General features: G+C 54.9%; 8 protein-coding genes across 8 annotated transcripts; 7 read left to right on the forward strand and 1 right to left on the reverse strand.

Moving 5' to 3' along the window:
* The first annotated feature begins 488 nt into the window (after nucleotides 1-488).
* On the forward strand, nucleotides 489-1,178 carry BO82DRAFT_354540 (putative BYS1 domain protein). Its single transcript, XM_025635228.1, has one exon. It carries the CDS (start codon nucleotides 532-534, stop codon nucleotides 1,027-1,029), a length of 498 nt encoding a protein of 165 aa, XP_025491705.1. The 5' UTR covers nucleotides 489-531; the 3' UTR covers nucleotides 1,030-1,178.
* Nucleotides 1,148-2,518, reverse strand: BO82DRAFT_392263 (putative proline racemase; the record flags this gene model as incomplete). The annotated part of the gene is made up of 1 exon (XM_025638607.1): nucleotides 1,148-2,518. Exon 1 carries the CDS (start codon nucleotides 2,390-2,392, stop codon nucleotides 1,148-1,150), a length of 1,245 nt encoding a protein of 414 aa, XP_025491706.1. The 5' UTR covers nucleotides 2,393-2,518.
* A 697-nt stretch (nucleotides 2,519-3,215) lies between these two features.
* On the forward strand, nucleotides 3,216-7,288 carry BO82DRAFT_335818 (a-pheromone processing metallopeptidase Ste23). Its single transcript, XM_025633314.1, has 2 exons — nucleotides 3,216-3,955; nucleotides 4,022-7,288. Exons 1-2 carry the CDS (start codon nucleotides 3,449-3,451, stop codon nucleotides 7,067-7,069), a joined length of 3,555 nt encoding a protein of 1,184 aa, XP_025491707.1. The 5' UTR covers nucleotides 3,216-3,448; the 3' UTR covers nucleotides 7,070-7,288.
* Nucleotides 7,289-7,482: 194 nt separating this feature from the next.
* BO82DRAFT_80960 (cleavage and polyadenylation specificity factor subunit 5) lies at nucleotides 7,483-8,807 on the forward strand. The gene is made up of 4 exons (XM_025641570.1): nucleotides 7,483-7,677; nucleotides 7,761-8,012; nucleotides 8,146-8,393; nucleotides 8,473-8,807. The coding sequence occupies exons 1-4, from the start codon at nucleotides 7,637-7,639 to the stop codon at nucleotides 8,766-8,768; spliced, it is 837 nt and encodes a 278-aa protein (XP_025491708.1). The 5' UTR covers nucleotides 7,483-7,636; the 3' UTR covers nucleotides 8,769-8,807.
* Nucleotides 8,808-11,562: 2,755 nt separating this feature from the next.
* BO82DRAFT_81011 (lipase family protein) lies at nucleotides 11,563-12,974 on the forward strand. Its single transcript, XM_025641571.1, has 4 exons — nucleotides 11,563-11,917; nucleotides 11,995-12,160; nucleotides 12,237-12,573; nucleotides 12,633-12,974. The coding sequence occupies exons 1-4, from the start codon at nucleotides 11,839-11,841 to the stop codon at nucleotides 12,933-12,935; spliced, it is 885 nt and encodes a 294-aa protein (XP_025491709.1). The 5' UTR covers nucleotides 11,563-11,838; the 3' UTR covers nucleotides 12,936-12,974.
* A 411-nt stretch (nucleotides 12,975-13,385) lies between these two features.
* Nucleotides 13,386-15,330, forward strand: BO82DRAFT_310580 (DUF3431 domain-containing protein). The gene is made up of 3 exons (XM_025632379.1): nucleotides 13,386-14,151; nucleotides 14,213-14,655; nucleotides 14,711-15,330. The coding sequence occupies exons 1-3, from the start codon at nucleotides 13,757-13,759 to the stop codon at nucleotides 14,917-14,919; spliced, it is 1,047 nt and encodes a 348-aa protein (XP_025491710.1). The 5' UTR covers nucleotides 13,386-13,756; the 3' UTR covers nucleotides 14,920-15,330.
* A 339-nt stretch (nucleotides 15,331-15,669) lies between these two features.
* BO82DRAFT_253984 (putative dephospho-CoA kinase) lies at nucleotides 15,670-16,509 on the forward strand (the record flags this gene model as incomplete). Its single annotated transcript, XM_025630895.1, has 1 exon — nucleotides 15,670-16,509. A coding segment is annotated over one exon (840 nt), but the record flags the coding sequence as incomplete, so codon positions are not given.
* Nucleotides 16,510-16,718: 209 nt separating this feature from the next.
* Nucleotides 16,719-17,994, forward strand: BO82DRAFT_81038 (uncharacterized protein). The gene is made up of 2 exons (XM_025641572.1): nucleotides 16,719-16,932; nucleotides 17,009-17,994. The coding sequence occupies exons 1-2, from the start codon at nucleotides 16,894-16,896 to the stop codon at nucleotides 17,780-17,782; spliced, it is 813 nt and encodes a 270-aa protein (XP_025491712.1). The 5' UTR covers nucleotides 16,719-16,893; the 3' UTR covers nucleotides 17,783-17,994.
* The last annotated feature ends 56 nt before the right edge of the window (nucleotides 17,995-18,050 follow it).

The raw sequence follows: 18,050 nt of genomic DNA on the forward strand, positions 1-18,050 counted from the left end.
GTGATAAACGATGGAGTTTGCAAGGTGCGGGGTTTAGTTTAGGTTGGTGTGGGTTGCGGGTGTGGCTGTGGCTTTTCTCTCTTTCTCCGTGTATCATGACGAGTACTAGGTATAACTGATGGGTTTCTTTGGTCTTGTCTCGTGAGGGGAGAATCTGGGAGAAGCGGCTTGGTGGGGTGGTTGATGTCTCTCACGTGCATGTGAGTATACTAGGGGAGTATGGGTTCAGGCGTCCATTCGGTATTGGGATGTGAACTGTGAGAGTGCGCTGTACGGTACCTAGTGAGGTAGGCTTGAAGTGAGACATTTTAGGTAATTGCTTGAGGGCCTGGTCTGGGATGCTGGATGCTGAATGTTTGTGTGGACGCAAATGTCGTTTCTGGGTATCAGGACCCCTATGAAAGAGGTATATATATCACCCCGATGCTCACTGAAGTCTTCCAAGGTTTCAGCATCATCCAGCATCACACAAGACCACCAAGCCATTTTATCCACGTGTATCGTATCAATTAAGTCCATCCACCACCTAAAATGCACCTCACCACCACCCTCACCACAGCCCCATCCGCCCTCCTCCTCCTCCTTCCCCTCCTCCTCCCCACCCTCGCCGCCGCCGCCGGTAACGCGGTCGTCATCAACAACTGCAACAACCCAATCTACCTCTGGTCCGTCGGCGGCTCCGTCGGCCCCCGCCAGACCATCCAACCGGGCGCCAGCTACACCGAGGCCCTCCACTACGACCCGGCCTCCGGCGGCGTCTCCCTCAAGATCACCAAGACCCCCGACGGCCTGTACGACGGCAGCCCCCAGCTGAACTACGCCTACACCCTCGACGGCGCCAAGGCCTGGTACGACCTGTCCAGCGTCTTCGGGGATGCCTTCGCCGGCTCGGTGCTGAGTGTCAAGCCCAGCGATACCGCCTGCCCCAAGATCTGTTGGCCGAATGGGGTCAACCCCGGTGGTAGTCAGGTTAAGACTTGTCAGGCGGGGAGTAATGAGGTTTTGACGGTTTGTGCGGCTGGGTGTTAGGGTTTCCCTTTGCGGATTACTGGGGATAGGAGGGGTGGGGAGAGTAATGCTTGGGTCTGGTTGGGCTTGGTTAATGGAAGATGTTATTCAATGAGGTTGATAATCAATAGCGTATGGCTTATGCAGAGGATAATGATGATGATGATGATGACGATGATGGCAATGGCAACGGCGCCGCAGCTACTCCTTCCATCGTAAATCCATTCCGGGACGTCTGGTCCTCTGCTTCCACCATGAACGAGGCGGCACCGGTGTAGAAGGCTCGACCCTCGACCTGGACAACCACGGATGGTCGTCCACCAGCAGATGCTGACGGCGCGAGCTCCTCGACGATCTCCGCGCGGAACTCGTCCGTCTGGAAGTGATTCGACACGAGCGAGTTGTACGCCCAGCGCTGGCCAACGGCCCGGCGGCCCTTGGCGTGGGCCAGGGCCATGCGCGCCGTCACGCACGACCCCGTCGGCGACCGGTCGATCTGGTTGTCCGCGAAGTAGCACAGGCCGGTCTCGGCGCCCGCGACGTCGCGCGGCTGCGTCCCGATGGTCGCGTCGACGACCATGACGGAGTAAAGGAAGGAGAGCCGCGGGTCCTCCGGGTGCGTGACGGCGGCGATGATCTCCGGGCAGCGTTCGAGGTACGGCTTCAGCTGCTGCATGCAGCGGGTGGTCGCGTCGAGGTCGACGGTCGACAGGCCGCCGCCGAAGCCCAGTTCCGCGGCGTCGACGATCGCGTAGAAGGCGCCGCCGTAGCTGATGTCCAGCGTGATGGAGTCCCGCTGGGCCGGTAGTTCGGGCCACCGCGCCGCGGCGGGGATGGGGATGGTCAGTTGCAGGGCCGTGGCGTAGGCGGGCGTGGACAGGAAGGAGACGGGGCGCGTGGGGTCGGACCGCGTGCCCTCGGCGTTGGTGGGAACGGTGATGCTGACGACGCCGCAGGGGGCGTGCAGCCTCAGTTGGATGGTTTGGGTCGTGGCGTTGAAGGGGAGCTGGGCGCGCCGCGGGAAGACGCTGGCGTCGTGCGTGTCGACGAGGAACCGGCCCAGCGCCAGCGTCGCGTGCCCGCACATGGTCGAGTAGCCCTCGTTGTGGATGAAGAGCACGCCCACGTCCGCCTCCCCCGTGGTCACCAGCTCCGTCGCCGGGCAGATGATCGCCCCGTACATGGCGGGGTTGCCCCGCGGTTCCAGCATCAGTTGCTGGCGGATGTGATCGTGCTGCTGGCGGGCTTGGTCCCGTTGGGCCAGCAACGTGCCTGCCAGCGGGGGGTACCCAGCGTAAATAATGCGGGTGGGCTCGCCGGTTGTGTGCATATCAATGCAGTGGATGGTGTTGGGGAGCTGGGTGAGGACCTGCGAGACGTCCATTTTGGCGGTGGTCTTTTCTGATTTAGCTGTACCTGCTGTGATGTAAAGTAGTTGAAGCTAGTTTACGGACGTATGCGGTAAGTGGTTGATGAAAGAGCTTGGGTAAATTGGGGTTGTTTATAGATCTTATCGGGGAGGGGGGGGTAGTTCTCCAGTTGGGGAGGTGAGGTTCCGTTCGGAGAGTAGATCCGGGGCTGGCATCGGCTGGTGTTCCGAGTGGTGGTTCCGCCTACTATAGCCAGTACGGTATATAGCCCAGCCCTGAAGGTAGGTACCTAGCTAGTTGTCAATGTGTTTGCAACGGCATTCCTTGTAGCATCTACGCGCCATGAAAATTGTGGGAGTACAAGAAGCACGCCATTTCTCGAGTCAAGCTGAATACGAGACATGTTGCTGTCAGCTGCAAGGGCGTCCAGTGCCACTTGGCTGGGGAATCGGGGGTTTCGCGATGGTCTCGGCGCTGTTGCAGAGTGCCCTCATTTGAGACAGAAGTATGGCGTGGAAGAACAAGAAGCACTCATTGGAAACCTTCCAAATCCACTTGCACCAAGACAGGAGCTTGAGCCAAGAGTGATTGGGCGATCATTCTCGAATCCTCGCTGATGAAAAGTAAAGTAATGTGCAACTACCACTTGCAGGGCAGGCAACAATGGCGACACGTGCCCATTTAAGCCTCACCGCTCTCATTGCCCTCACCGCCTGAGTCTTACCCTCACCGCTGCAGCATGGATGCGTCGTACTGCCACTCCCTTCTTTCCCGGGACTGGGAATCTCTCTCTCTTTCTCTTGTCACTACTTCATCAACGAACTTACCTTGACATCTTCTCATTCTGGCGCATTGACTCTCTCAATTACGGGCCTGTCTTTGAAATCGGACCGGCTCGTGTTTTCTATTTCTCCCATCTCTCCCTAAATTTCCCTTCCTGAAATATTCCTTCTCTTCCGCTACCATATCTCTTCCTCTTTACCCTCCCCCCCCCAATTCTTAACGATACCTCACCCGGTACAGTAGCTGTTAGCGGCCGTTGCTCCTTTGGACCACCTTCCTTGCACTGCATGCCTCCAAGGTCCTCTGCACCCTGCCGCTTGTGGAACCCTACTGGACATCCTCGATCTTTATCAACCCCAATTTATCGTTCATTTTCCCGATCAGGCACCTTTGCGGCGGTAGCCCCTCATTCCTACCCCTCGCCACGCTTGTTCTCGCATCGCTGGGCTCGATCTTTTGCCTCCGGTGGACAGACTCATCGTCGTTCCTCTCTCCTTTACTCTCCCACACCCGTCTCGCGTGCTCCGTTCACCACTAGCCCGGTCAAGATGGGTTCTACCAAGATGGGCACTGTCGAACGCATTGCGGAGGATCTGTTGAAGCCGGAGCTGGATGATCGCTCCTATCGCGTCATCCGCCTCCCCAATAAGCTCGAAGCTCTACTGGTCCACGACCCGGACACCGACAAAGCCAGTGCGGCCGTGAACGTCAATGTCGGTAATTTCTCAGACGCAGACGACATGCCGGGTATGGCTCACGCCGTTGAACATCTCTTGTTCATGGGCACCAAAAAGGTACGTGGTTGATTCCCCCGTCAGCATGCGGCCAGTCCGACACTAACCTCGGCTGATCGCCCGCAGTACCCCTTAGAGAACGCATACAATCAATATTTGGCATCCAACTCTGGCATGTCCAACGCCTACACGGCTGCCACGGAGACCAACTACTTCTTTGAGGTAGCCGCCACGTCGCACTCTGGCGACGAGAAATCCGATGCGCCCACTTCGCCCTCGGCCACGCAAGCCAAGGGGCCCCTCCACGGGGCCCTGGATCGGTTCGCTCAGTTCTTCGTCGAACCGCTTTTCCTGGAGTCAACGCTGGACCGCGAGTTGAGGGCCGTGGACTCTGAGAACAAGAAGAACCTGCAGAGCGATATGTGGCGGTTGATGCAACTGAACAAGAGCCTGTCCAACCCCGCGCATCCCTACCACCACTTCTCGACTGGAAACCTGCAGACCTTGAAGGAGGACCCGGAGAAACGCGGCCTCGAGGTTCGCAGCGAATTTATCAAGTTCTATGAGGCTCATTATTCAGCCAACCGGATGAAACTGGTTTTGCTGGGCCGGGAGTCCCTCGACGAGATGGAGGAATGGGTCTCGGATCTGTTCTCGCACGTCCAGAACAAGGATCTTCCGCAGAATCGCTGGGACGATGTTCAGCCCTGGACGCCGGAACATCTAGGAAAGCAGATCTTTGCCAAGCCGGTCATGGACATGCGGTCTCTGGACATCTATTTCCCTTTCATGGACGAGGAGCACTACTACGAGTCCCAGCCCAACCGTTACATTAGCCACCTGATCGGCCACGAGGGTCCCGGAAGTATCTTGGCTTACATCAAGGCCAAGGGTTGGGCCAATGGCTTGTCTGCTGGTCCTCTACCCATCTGCCCTGGTGCGGCTTTCTTCACCATCAACGTCCGCTTGACCCCTGAGGGCTTGAAAAACTACCGTGAGGTCGCGAGAGTCATCTTCGAGTATATCGCTATGATCAAGGAAGGTGAGCCTCAGCAGTGGATCTATGATGAGATGAAGAACTTGGCCGAGGTCGAGTTCCGCTTCAAACAAAAGACCCCCGCCAGTCGCTTTGCCAGCAACCTGAGCAGCAAGATGCAGAAGCCCCACCCTCGCGAGTGGTTGCTGAGCACCGGGCTTCTCCGGAAGTACGACCCGGCTTTGATCAAGGAAGCCTTGTCCTACCTTCGGCCCGATAATTTCCGCATGCTCATTGTGGCCCAGGATTATCCTGGTGACTGGGATCAGAAGGAGAAGTGGTACGGCACGGAGCACAAGGTGGAGGATATCCCCCAGGACTTCATGGCCGACATCCGTAAGGCGTATGAGACCACCTCCGCGAACCGTCTGCCCGACCTGCACTTGCCTCACAAGAACGAATTTGTTCCGACTCGTCTCTCCGTAGAGAAGAAAGAAGTCTCGGAGCCAGCTAAGACACCGAAGCTCATCCGGCATGACGACCACGTCCGTCTGTGGTACAAGAAGGATGATCGATTCTGGGTTCCCAAGGGCACCTTCAACATCTCACTTCGAAACCCTCTGGTGTGGGCTACTCCGGCCAACGTGGTCAAAGCCAGGTTCTACTGCGAATTGGTCCGCGATGCCCTCAACGAATATGCCTATGATGCTGAGCTGGCAGGCCTCGATTATTCCCTGGGTATTAGTATCTTTGGCCTGGACATCTCGGTGGGTGGATACAACGACAAAATGTCCGTGCTTTTGGAGAAGGTTCTTACGAGCATGCGTGATCTCGTTGTGAAGCCGGAACGCTTCAGCATCATCAAGGAGCGCCTGACCCGAGCCTATAAGAACGCCGAGTACCAACAGCCCTATTACCAAGTGAGCGACTACACTCGATACCTGACCGCAGAACGGTCCTGGCTTAATGAGCAGTATGCATCTGAGCTTCAACATATTGAAGTGGAAGACGTGGCTTGCTTCTTCCCTCAGATTCTCCGTCAGAACCACATCGAGGTGTTGGCGCACGGAAACCTGTACAAGGAGGATGCACTTCGTATGACTGACCTGGTGGAATCTACTTTGAAGAGTCGTACATTGCCCGAGTCGCAGTGGTACGTGAGGCGCAATGTCATCATTCCCCCTGGCTCCAACTATATCTATGAGCGGACGCTCAAAGACCCAGCCAACGTTAACAACGGCATCGAATATTTGCTGTACATTGGAGACATCAATGACGCGGTCTTGCGGGCCAAGCTGCTGCTGTTTGCCCAGATGACTGATGAGCCTGCATTCGATCAACTCCGGAGCAAGGAGCAACTGGGATATGTTGTCTGGAGCGGTGCCCGCTATTCTTCCACTACTATCGGATATCGCGTCATTATCCAGAGTGAGCGCGTTGCCGGGTACCTTGAACACCGTATCGAGAACTTCTTGAGCATGTTCCAGAAGACATTGGAGGAGATGACGGATAGTGACTTTGAAAGGCACAAGCGCAGTCTTATCAACAGAAGACTGGAAAAGCTCAAGAACCTAGGCTCAGAGACTAGTCGCTTCTGGTCTCACATTGGATCGGAGTACTTTGATTTTGTGCAGAATGAGGCGGATGCTGCCAATGTGCGGTCTCTGACCAAGTCAGACCTCATCCAGTTCTATAATCAGTTTATCAACCCTCAGTCGACCACGCGTGGCAAGCTGTCAATCCATCTCAAGGCACAAGCTACCGCTCTCGCGAGCACGCCCCAGCAGCAGAAGACCCAGCTTCTGACGCGCCTGCGCACGCTCTTGGAGAAAGCGCAGTTGGCAGTCGATGCGGACCGGTTGGAGGCTGCATTCGCTGAGGTCGACGTGTCCAGCGGCGATGAGCGTTTGATCGTGGACACCATCAAGACTGTCTTGGATGGCATGGGTCTTGCAGAGCAACAAACCAAGCAGGCCCTGGACTCGCTGGCAGACAGCGTTGGAGTAGAACTGAAGCACATCGGTATTCAGCCCAAGAGATTTGACGGGCAGTCTGGTCAGACGGTCAATGGATTTGGCCAGGAGGCTGTCACCTACATCACCAACGTCCCTGAGTACAAAGCCCGTCTGAATGTCAGCGCCGGTCCGAACCCTGTCACCGATATTAGCGAGTTCGAGGACTTTGATGCCAAGCTATAATCGCACCGACTGTTGAATCTTCGATCCATCCACTTGCTAAAACCTTTACTTCACTTATAATGATGATAGAAACTTTCTGCTGGCCTTGTTGATATTGAGGCGTGGTTCTGGAATGAGTACAGGACATCTTTTGGGACGCAGGATGAGGGGATCGATAGATTTGAAATTCATGGGATGTAGATTAGAAATATGATACATAATTGAACTCCTTCGACTGAGCCCTGAACAAAGACTTGAGATATTTTCTAAACAACCAGTTGGAGGTAATTTAGATGTTGTTGACTCCCAGTCGGTTTGTTTGCAACTTGGAGGTTAGGGCGGTCGGGGGGCGGTCGAATGTTTTCGCGGAGGGCAGCTCCGATGCCAATCGATTGATCGATCGAGCTGCGGCGGAGAGAGCATCAACTCCGCCGGGCTGTGATCCACCTCGCGACCAGCACCAACAACAACCGACCTCCTACCATCCTTGTACGCGCCGCGACCCTTTTCTCGTCACTCACTTACATCGTCTTGACGCACTCGATCACAAGTCAAAGACTTTTTATCTAAAAGCCGCATCTACCCACCATGTCGACCGCAACAGCGACGGCGATTCAGAGCTCGCGCCCGTACGTTCCAGACCCCCCGGGCGAGCTGAGCTTCAGCTCAAGGCATGGACCAACAAATACTGACGACGTTGCTCTCTACCTAGTCCCATCGCTTCCAAAGACTTCTCCGCTCAGCAACCACAAACCATTCGTCTATATCCTCTCTCGAATTATACGTTCGGGACCAAGGAGACGCAACCCGAGGAAGATCCCTCCGTCCTGGCCCGCCTGAAACGCCTCGAAGAACACTACGAGAAATATGGCATGAGACGTACCTGCGAGGGTGTTCTTGTGTGTCATGAGCATAACCATCCGCATGTGCTCATGCTGCAAATTGCGAACGCCTTCTTCAAGCTGTACGTATCATGTCCGACCGTGGAGTCTAGACACGCCTCCGTCACGACTGCGACACGACAATGTCATCAACGGTTCCCGGAACCGACTTCGTGTATCTATACGAGCAAAACTGACTCATGTGCACCGTGTTAGACCCGGAGACTACCTTCCCTTCGAAGACGACGAGGTCGAAGGGTTCAAGAAGCGGCTGAACGAGCGGCTTGCGCCCGTCGGATCGCAGTTCTCCGGCGAGGGCGTCAACGAGGACTGGGAGATCGGCGATACTCTGGCGCAGTGGTGGCGGCCCAACTTCGAGACGTTCATGTACCCATTCCTGCCCGGCCATGTGACTCGACCCAAGGAGTGCAAGAAGCTGTATTTCATCCAGCTGCCCAAGAAGAGTGAGTGCCTTATCCTTCCTCAAGCCCAATGCCCATCTCCATCGAGAGAACCGCGACTGAAAACCAGGCGGCAATGCAGAGGTCCTCTCCGTCCCGAAGAACATGAAGCTTCTCGCCGTGCCGTTGTTCGAATTGTACGACAACACTGCGCGGTACGGGCCGCAACTATCGGCGATCCCGCACCTGCTGTCCCGGTACAACTTCGAGTTTGTGGACGAGAACGACAACGTGGTGGCCGCGACGCCAGGCACACCGCTGCCGGAGGGCCACGCGCTCCGGACTAAGGTGCTGGCGGGCGACAGTGGTGATGGGCAGGATGAGGGGATGACGGATTACACTCCTGAGGGTGGGGAAAATGGCACGGTCGCTGCGTGAGGGTCATTGTGAGTTCTTTCCGAGGCTCGACAACCAAGGTGTGTCCTTTTGGCCCTCTCCCTCCGGCTCCTTGTCCTTTCAGGGATCTATGAGGATAGTGGGTAAGTGTGCTGTCCGTGGAGAGAGACATTCTTCCCCAGTTTGGAAACAACTCCGATGCGTAGCAAGGGTTGGCAGTTCTGCATGGGCTGAGACTGACAATCCTGCAGCTAGATGCGAAGACTTCCCTCCTGCCCTTCCCCCGCAGCTTAGCCTCGTGGGCTCATTTCTTGCTTGATCGATTTGCTTTTCTTTGCTTTCTCTACGCTCTTCCTGTTGCAAAAATAAAGATACGACGATGTTTCCCCCCATCTGGATGGCGTTTTCAAAGGAGCGAATATATTGCGATTGTGATTGTGATTTCTAATTTGAGGTTCTTTTTTGTTTTTTTTTTTTTTGTTTTTCGAATCTACTTTCTCCTGTTGACGGGATCTGCAATAACTACACATACTTCCGTTCTAAGGTGGACAGTGCTCTGAATCGTCGTACGACCAAGCTCTTCTCCTCTGGGAGGTTTGACTTTCGGGAGATTCCCCGAAAATCCTTGTCTTTGACAGCTTCGCTACCTCGGTTCATGTCCTCGTGTGTGCGTGTGCCTGGACAATCCGTTGTCCGCTGCATCCCATGAAAACCAGAGGACTGACCCCTGCCCTAGCCTGAACTCTTTCCAGCCAAGGTGGGGAAGAGGAACAGAACGGAGCCAGCTGATTAGCACGCCCAGGCATAGACGACTAAGTTATATCAAGCTCAACTATGAAGTCAACTATCAGGTAAAAAGTTTAAACGTCCTATGAAACTCCGAAGATACTCCAGCCAACCCGGCCGGCACCTGGAACTACATCCAGTATACGAGTACGCGCAGCGTTGCAACTCCACTCGGAAATCATTCCCACCCCGATTTCGCTCAGGTGCGCAGAGGGAAGTACGGGGGTTACATCGTACCAAATACCGACCGCGTCTATCCGAACCCCGGTGGGGTGCATACAGTACAGTTCCGTATGAGTTTCCTGTGCAGTCGCAGTGGTGTATAGGAGGAGCAGCATCCAACCCAGGTCTGGTATCTTCTAATCCTTCTGTGGGTGGATAACGCACTCAAGCAGGCAGGTATCCCGTTGTCTGTGTCTGCCTAGCGCAGAAGCTATAGTGCAAGGGCAAGTGCAAGTCCAGGTGCGCAGTGCGGTGTTTTGTCAGTCTAGTATATCCTGCACGGGAGTTCTTTAGGTTGGGGGTTTCCCCGCAAGTTGTGATTATTCTAGCGTCGTGTCTGAACCAACGGGAAAGGCCGTTTAATTTACAGGTTGTGGGTTAGACTAGGTGTCCGGCACATGATTTTAGGCCCAGTGGCTCTACCTAGTTTTAGCACTCTTAACAGAGATGCCGAGGGATGAGGAGGGGCTGCATGCTGGGGCTGTACTCTAGATATGGGGTAGAGTTGGAAATGGGGGGGGGGGGGTGAAGATTATGATGTCATTTCTTGTTCGGGATTAGATTAAATTGAGGAACTGTACTGTATACTTTGTTTATGTATACTCTGAACTGTGATATGTTGAGGTTGGGGGGGGTGTCTTGCATTGCACTGTAGAGTTGAACAGGAAAGAAGGTTGATTGTTTATCCCAAGGTATACACTGAACTACTGGCTACCGGGATTAGCTAGGAAAACGGAACAAGAGGTCTCAGTCCAAGCCTATGGTGTCTGAGAGGAAGGAAAGGATCTTCACTCTTCGTCTGAGACACATAGGCAGATACACCGCAGTGCTTTTGTGCTTTTTGTTTGTTCGGTGCATCCCATCGGAAGGATCAGATTCCCTGAGGCTCCGCTCCGGACCTTGACCTGGACTACTCACTACTCACTACTCACTACTCACTACTCACTACTCACGAGGGCTGAGACAGGGTTGACGGCGTGCAAGGATACACATTCAAGCATGTGAAACCACCGAGAGGTCTGACTGGATACTGTACTATACATACAGCCAGAGAACGATGACTGGTTGCTTCGCAATCGGCCTGAGCGTGCTCATTTCTCGTGCTGGGGACGAATGATGGTGGCCGTGTTCCTGGGTTGGTTGTTTGCTTGCGAGTGAGTGCCAGCCCGCGCGCTTACGCTCCAGCTGCCCAGCTACCCCTTGTAGTTCTATGTCTACCCTGCCCATGTACTGGGGGCTGGTGTACACTCCCGATACTTCCCGTCGGTTGATGCTCTCTTCTCGGCGAGGTGTTCGTTCCGTCCTGCTCGCTCTATGTATCCCATCCGGATCCAGTTACCATCCGCGTGCCCCCGGGTCTCTCTGCACGCCCACTTGTTCACTCTATTATACTTTGGCACGTAGAGCTTTAGTCCATTGCGATTTTTCTCTTGGAGGAAGAATCATTGGATGCTCGACGTTGCCCGGAGAAAGTGGACTGATGGTCTCTACGTTTACCGCTGTGGATATCCTTCGTTGTGGGGGTGGTGGAGCCCGGCATTCCAGAACATAACGGAGTCCGCGCAGGAATCCTCCTTTCTTTCCCTTTGACTCCGGGGTGTCCGGGGCCAAGTGCTCGTTTCTTTCGGCGGCATGCGTCTGTCTCTCTCTTGAGCTAGGATGGGGAGGTGGAACCAACCACTGGGGAGGGATGGAGGGTGTTCGTGATGTGCTTGGGTTTCCCGTTGTTTTTTTTTTCTCTACCCCGCTCAGTTTGTCTCTTCTCTTCGGAATGCTGGGGTCTTCATTGGCGTTGTGATCGAAGAGCTGATGGAGGCTTTATTTCCTATTTTTTTTTTTTTCTTTTTTTTTTGCGCTTCTTGGCCTCGGCATGAAGAAAGGGGGAGGGGCCGAATTGGCACGGATTGCTAGCTGGATATAAAGAGTCATGGGGGCGAGGGGAATAAGAGGGCTTCTTTTCGTTCTGTGCTTCGGATGTGCCAGTGTTGGTGAAGCGTCTGCGTTTGCTGATATCACAAGGTCATTGACGCTGCTCCTTGCCTGTTTGTTTTGGATATCGACTTGATCTGAGTTGGTACTGTATATATACTCCCAGACTGCAAGCATGGTATATATCACTCGTTTGGGTGGGGTGGTGGCCGCTCTTGCGGCCTTGGTTGTGGCTGCTCCGGTTGATATTCGAGGTGAGCAATCTGCCTGGGGATCAATTGGAAAGTGTGTTGGTGGAAGGAGAGGAAGTGCTAATGAAGCCGAATTACAGATGTCTCGACCACTGTCTACACGCAGCTGGATCTGTTCGCGCAGTACTCCGCTGCGGCGTACTGTTCGACCAACCTCGATTCCCCGAATACGAGCGTGACTTGCACGAACGGACTTTGTCCGTTACTCGCAGCCGCCACGACCAAGAGTCTGGCCGAGTTCGAGGCGTATGTTCTTGCCTGCATCGATGTGGCGCGCGGAGGTGCGAAAGAGAATTGGACTAACTGATTTGCGCACGTGTAGTTCCGATGCCTACGGCGATACAGCGGGATTCCTCGTGGTTGACTCCACCAACAAGAAGCTGGTGGTGTCGTTCCGCGGAAGCAGCTCGATTGAGAACTGGATCGCCAATTTGGACTTCATCTTCACGGATGCCAGCGCGGTCTGCAGTGGCTGCCAGGTCCACCAGGGCTTCTGGAAGGCCTGGAGCTCTGTGGCGGACGCCTTGACGGCGGAGATCGCGTCTGCGGTAACCGCTTACCCCGGCTATAGCCTGGTGTTCACGGGGCATAGTCTGGGGGGAGCGTTGGCGACCATTGGCGCGACGGTGCTGCGGAATGCGGGATACTCCGTTCAACTGGTGGGCCTCTTCATGTAGTAAGGGCTGGTGACAACGTTTCGTTGCTGACAAGAGGACAGTATTCCTATGGAGCTCCCCGAGTGGGCAACACGGCGCTGGCCAACTATATCACGAGCAAAGGCTCAGGCTCGAATTTCCGAGTTACTCACCTCAACGACGTCGTGCCTAGGCTTCCACCCAGGCTGCTTGGTTATAGTCACCCAAGCCCGGAATACTGGATCACTAGCGGGACTGGTGCTGCAGTGACCTCGTCGGATATTGATATCATCCAGGGTGTTGACTCATCTGCTGGAAACGCGGGGGAGAATATCACGAGCGTGCTGGCGCACCTGTGGTACTTCATCAGTATTGGCACTTGCTAATCGTTGTACCTGTGTGAGGTATGAGAAAATGTGGGTATATAGGACAATAAGTGTATAGGGCAACGTGTATATGATGATTCATGAAGTGTGCAGTACGAAGATGCTCGAAATGGCCCTTTGGTAACAATTCCTTGGTTCTTGATGATGTAGACTATTGAATGAGGTGGTAGGAGGATGAGTAGAGTACACATGGTCAGACTACTTCCAGCGGTCAAGACACGTTATGCCCGTTTGTCTGGGATGCTACAGTATACGTACGTATACGTCGAAGAGGGACGGAGGTGCTGGTACTCCGGTGTATGGAAGTAGGGCTGAGCCGAGCCTGGCTGCCAAACCAGGCGCGGACCCGGGCAATTATTCGACCGATTACTGCCAAGCAGCATTGCTGATGGAGTTAACCACGGCCAGGGAACACAATGTCTCTAATAGTGAAACCACCATGTGGCTTGACACCACCTCCTCTCTTCCAGGCAACATAAGCTGCCAGCTGTCGCCAACTCTTCTTCCTTGACTTCACCAACCCTGCAAGGTATCCCCTCGTTCTTAACGTGTTATCTACACCCGCAGACTCCTTTCATTCACCGCTGCGCATCCCCGTAAACCATTAAGCCCCGGAGCTCCACTGACCGAGTCGTTGCCCGCTCCGCAACACACCGACCGGACAGCTCAGCGATCGACCTTCCGCGCAGCCATGCTTCCTGCGCATTGAAACGTGACTTATTCGGATACTCAATTACTTCTTGCGACCATAGTGGCTCCCAGCATATGCTCTCGTACCCCGTTCGCTGCGTGTCACCTCTACGCTGCCGCCGGTCGCAACCATGTTGTTCTTCGGCAGCGGAGTCTCCAGCCCGCGCCGCCGCAGCCAAGAAAAGGCCATCTTGTGCACCATCCTGATCGTCTACGCGCTATACTTCCTCTTCTTCTCCAAAAGCTCCGAACATGCACATATCGATACCTCGGCCCACGATGCGGTGTCGAAAGGCGGACCATACCGCGATTCGCGCTCCGGGCAAGCTGCACCGTCTGCATCGGCCGCGCGACTCTCAAAAATCCTTGACAGGGAGATGGTGGTGGCTAGCATGAAGACTGATGATGTTTCATGGCTGTACCAGTATTTCCCGGAGTGGCACAAGAGCGTCTATGTGGTGGACGACAAAAAGGCGCAGTTGACGGTCAAGCTGAACAAGGGCCGGGAGTCCATGGTCTATCTAACGTGGGTCTTGTGAATCGCGATCGGAGTGGTGTGAAGCTGGTGCTAATGGGAGCGTCTCTAGATACATCATTGACAATTACGACAACCTTCCCGATTCGATCCTCTTTATTCACCCTCAGAGATACCAATGGCATAATGACGATCCTTATTACGACGGGGTGCCGGTCCTCCGCAATTTCCAGCTTCCCTACCTGCAGAAACAAGGCTATGTTAATTTACGCTGTGCCTGGATCCTCGGATGCCCGGCGGAGATTCACCCGTACACCGATTCGCACCGAGATGACGTCCATGTCGGAGAGTACTTCAAGAACGGATTCAAGGAGCTCTTCCCCGGGGAGGAGGTTCCGGAAGAAGTGGGGGTCTCGTGCTGCGCGCAGTTTGCAGTCACAAGCTGGAAGATCAGACAACGGCCCAAGAAGGACTATGAACGATTCAGGAAGTGGTTGACGGAGACAAAGCTCCCAGATGATCTCAGCGGACGTATCATGGAGTACTCTTGGCACAGTATGTTGACCTTCTGCCATTTGTGGCTGTATACACGAGGCTAACATGCAGGCAGTGATCTTTGGTAAAGGACCCGTCCACTGCCCGACGGCTGAAGAATGCTACTGCAGGGTATTCGGGCTGTGTAATTTGGATTGCCCGACTGAGGGAGAGTGCGCTGGCCGCTATGTTCTCCCGCCGTATTCCTCTCTGCCTGAAGGATGGCCGTACATCGGATGGAAGGGCCAGAAACAAGACCCCAGCAAGGGGTTGCCTGAGACATAGGCACTACGTATAGTGTGATTGTTAGGAGAATCATGCCAAGCAATATGCCTCGACCCGTGGTCAGCCCGAGTATACACATGTCTGTGTCGACTACATTGAGCAACAGACCGGCCTGTCTCATTGAGATGGGCCATCAAGCCCCGGTTGGGAGAGCGATGGCACGGTGATTTCTGCCGTCCGTTGTATCAATGGCCCTCGCTCCATCTATGGATGGAGGAGGATAATACCCCAGATGATGCCATCTTTGTACTTCTATCACACCATAATCGGGATTCGACTCTTTCTCAGCTCGCGCTGAAAGTGCCAGTATTTGGGCTGAGCGATGACCCGCGTTGGCTGATGCGGCGGTGTGGTGATGGTGATGTGATGATGTCAAATGTTCTCATATGAATGAAAAGTACCCACTCTTATAATACTCTCAGCCTTGTCAGAAGATTTTTTCCAGATTCCAAGGTTCTGATATGTAACCTTGCAGCATGAACCCCTGTTTTAGTACAGTAAGTTACAGAGTAGAACCTCCCCCACCAATGTGCAGCAGCCGAGGCAGCGCGGCGGAACCGGGAGCTTTCCCCGCGCGAGCGAGTCCGTCCCCGGAACAACAAATCCTCGCCTCCAAGGAAACCACCACCTCCTACCCAGCAGCCTACCTACCTCCAACCTCAACCCATTCCCACCCAAACAGCAATCACCACACCGTACCCACCGAACCGCGAAAACCCTACAGAACCAAAAAACAAAAAAAGAAAAAACATGTTAATAATCGGCCTAACCGGCTCCATCGCCACCGGCAAATCGACCGTCTCCTCCCTCCTCTCCTCCCCGCCGTACTCCCTCCCGATCATCGACACGGACCTGCTGGCTCGGAAAGTCGTCGAACCGGGCACGGAAGGCTACAAGGCCATCGTCAACTACTTCGGCCCGACGACCCCAGACCTCCTTCTCCCGGCGTCGCCGCCAGATTCTGCCTCCCCCAATGACACCACCACGACCCCCACCGACCCGCCCAGCGACAGCACTCCCCGCCCCCTCAACCGCCTCGCCCTCGGCCGCCGCGTCTTCGGCACAACCGAGGACCGCAAACGCGACCGCATGATCCTCAACAAGATCGTGCACCCGCTGGTGCGCCGCGAGGTCTACAAGGCGCTCGCGGCCTACTACGTGCGGGGCCACTGGGCCGTCGTCCTGGACGTGCCGCTGCTGTTCGAGAGCGGGATGGATCTGATCTGCGGCACCGTGGTGGTGGTGGGCGTGCGCGACCCGGCCGTGCAGATGCAGCGGCTCCGCGCCCGCGACCCGCATCTCTCCGCGGAGGAGGCCGAGAATCGCGTCCGCAGTCAGGGCGATGTTGCCTCCAAGGCGGCGCGCGCGGAGTGGAGGGGGGAGCGCAGGGGCTTGGTGGTGTGGAATGATGGCAGCAAACAGGAGTTGGAGGGGGAGGTGCGGCGCGCGTTGGCGGTGGTGCAGGCGTCCAGTCCGCGGTGGTGGGCTTGGGTGCTCTTGGTGCTGCCGCCGGTGGGGGTTCTGGCGGCGGTGTGGAATCTGGGGGTGAATTTTTGGGGCCGGAGGGGGTGGGAGACGGTCGAGAGGGAGAGGGAGAGGGAGAGGGTCAGGGCGAAGATTTAATGGAGTGGATGGTTTGACTTGGGGGCAGGCTTGGTTGGGTTGGTCTTGCTTGGTGTGATGGCTTTTCGGGGCGTGGGGCGTTGGGCGTTGCTATATGTATGGTGCTAGAGTTTGTGGATGCTTTTGTGGATGCGTTGTTGGGCATGGGTTTGTGCTTTGGCAGCGAATTGGTTATACTTGACTGCTTGGGAACTGCAAGATACTACTAAGGTATAGTTCGCTTGCTGCATGTAAGGGGATGACCTGAACTGGCTTGAACGCTGGGTCTGCCATGTGATTTCCACATTAGGCAGGCAGGCTGGGACTACGCCGTCCTCATATCCCGATCACCACTTGAACTCTAAGGCATCAATGCTGCAGGGAATCTTGAACGTTGGCTTTTGTCTTCAGGTATGTATATATTGAAAGAAGTCGATTTAAAGCAGAGTTCCTGTGCCGTCTGGTTCGATAGACTGACGGCATCCAGAACAGAACGCCGTGTTTCACTTCTCTGCTCGCTGCGAACCATATGGGACTCTGCGGCTTGACCCCGGATTACGAGAGCTGGGTGGAGTCCAGGAACGGCCGCCTGCGAAGTCTGCGACGTCAACAAGATCCCACGGCTACCAGGATCCTTCTGCCGCCAGGATATATAATCCACAGAGTTCGCGAAGCGGAAGACTCGTCCAGTCACTCATCTCTTCGAGAACGAGGTTGGAACTTATCCATTGATGAGAAAGAACCGTCGTCTGACTTGTTAAACATACCAGGTGCATCAGACCCTGCCAGAGCGAAGACCAACCTCCATATCGAAATCCAGAAAAGTCCTCGCCCAGACGAACGCCGCGAAGAGGCTGTGCCAAAAACCCAACCAGAGTGCCGCCTTCAAGCACCACGGATCCTGACTCTTGAAAGACTGCCTAATGGACTATATAAAGCGCGGAGACCCCACCACTCCAACGAATCGAGCATTATAGATCTCCGAGCTTCTCGGAACCTGAAACATTCCACAGCGCTGCCTTCCTATCGGGACAAATCCACTTGGACGGGACCCAATCGAAGAGATGTTATCGTGATCAGCTCATCACACAGCAGACAGCCTAGCAGCAGGAGAAGCGGGGAGGCTGGGCGCGGTACACCTGTAGAGTCTCCACGCAGAGTGCGGTTCTATAGAACTGCAGACGACGACAATGTCCAAGATAATGAGACCGTGAACGGCAAGGTTTCGAGCTGGTTGCTGCAGGATGACGAATTCTGGTGACGGCGTGCTTGTTGACACAGTCGTTCTCCCCTGCCTTGACCAAACCGTCCATAAGATCGCCATGAATTGTGAGTATCCACGGAAGAATTGCCAGGTCCACAGAATATCGATAAAAGCCCATGTCATGTATGATTTATGATCCACTGTGTCGCAATGCATGTGTTTAGATTTATTTGTGCTTGCGTTTCTTCTGTTTCTTGTCGCCGCCGCCGCCGCCGCCTCCATGGCGTCCTCCGGAGATACTCGTCAGTGCTGACAGTTTGACGGG

The sequence above is a fragment of the Aspergillus uvarum genome, assembly GCF_003184745.1.
Source record: "Aspergillus uvarum CBS 121591 unplaced genomic scaffold BO82scaffold_28, whole genome shotgun sequence".
Lineage (NCBI taxonomy): Eukaryota > Fungi > Ascomycota > Eurotiomycetes > Eurotiales > Aspergillaceae > Aspergillus > Aspergillus uvarum.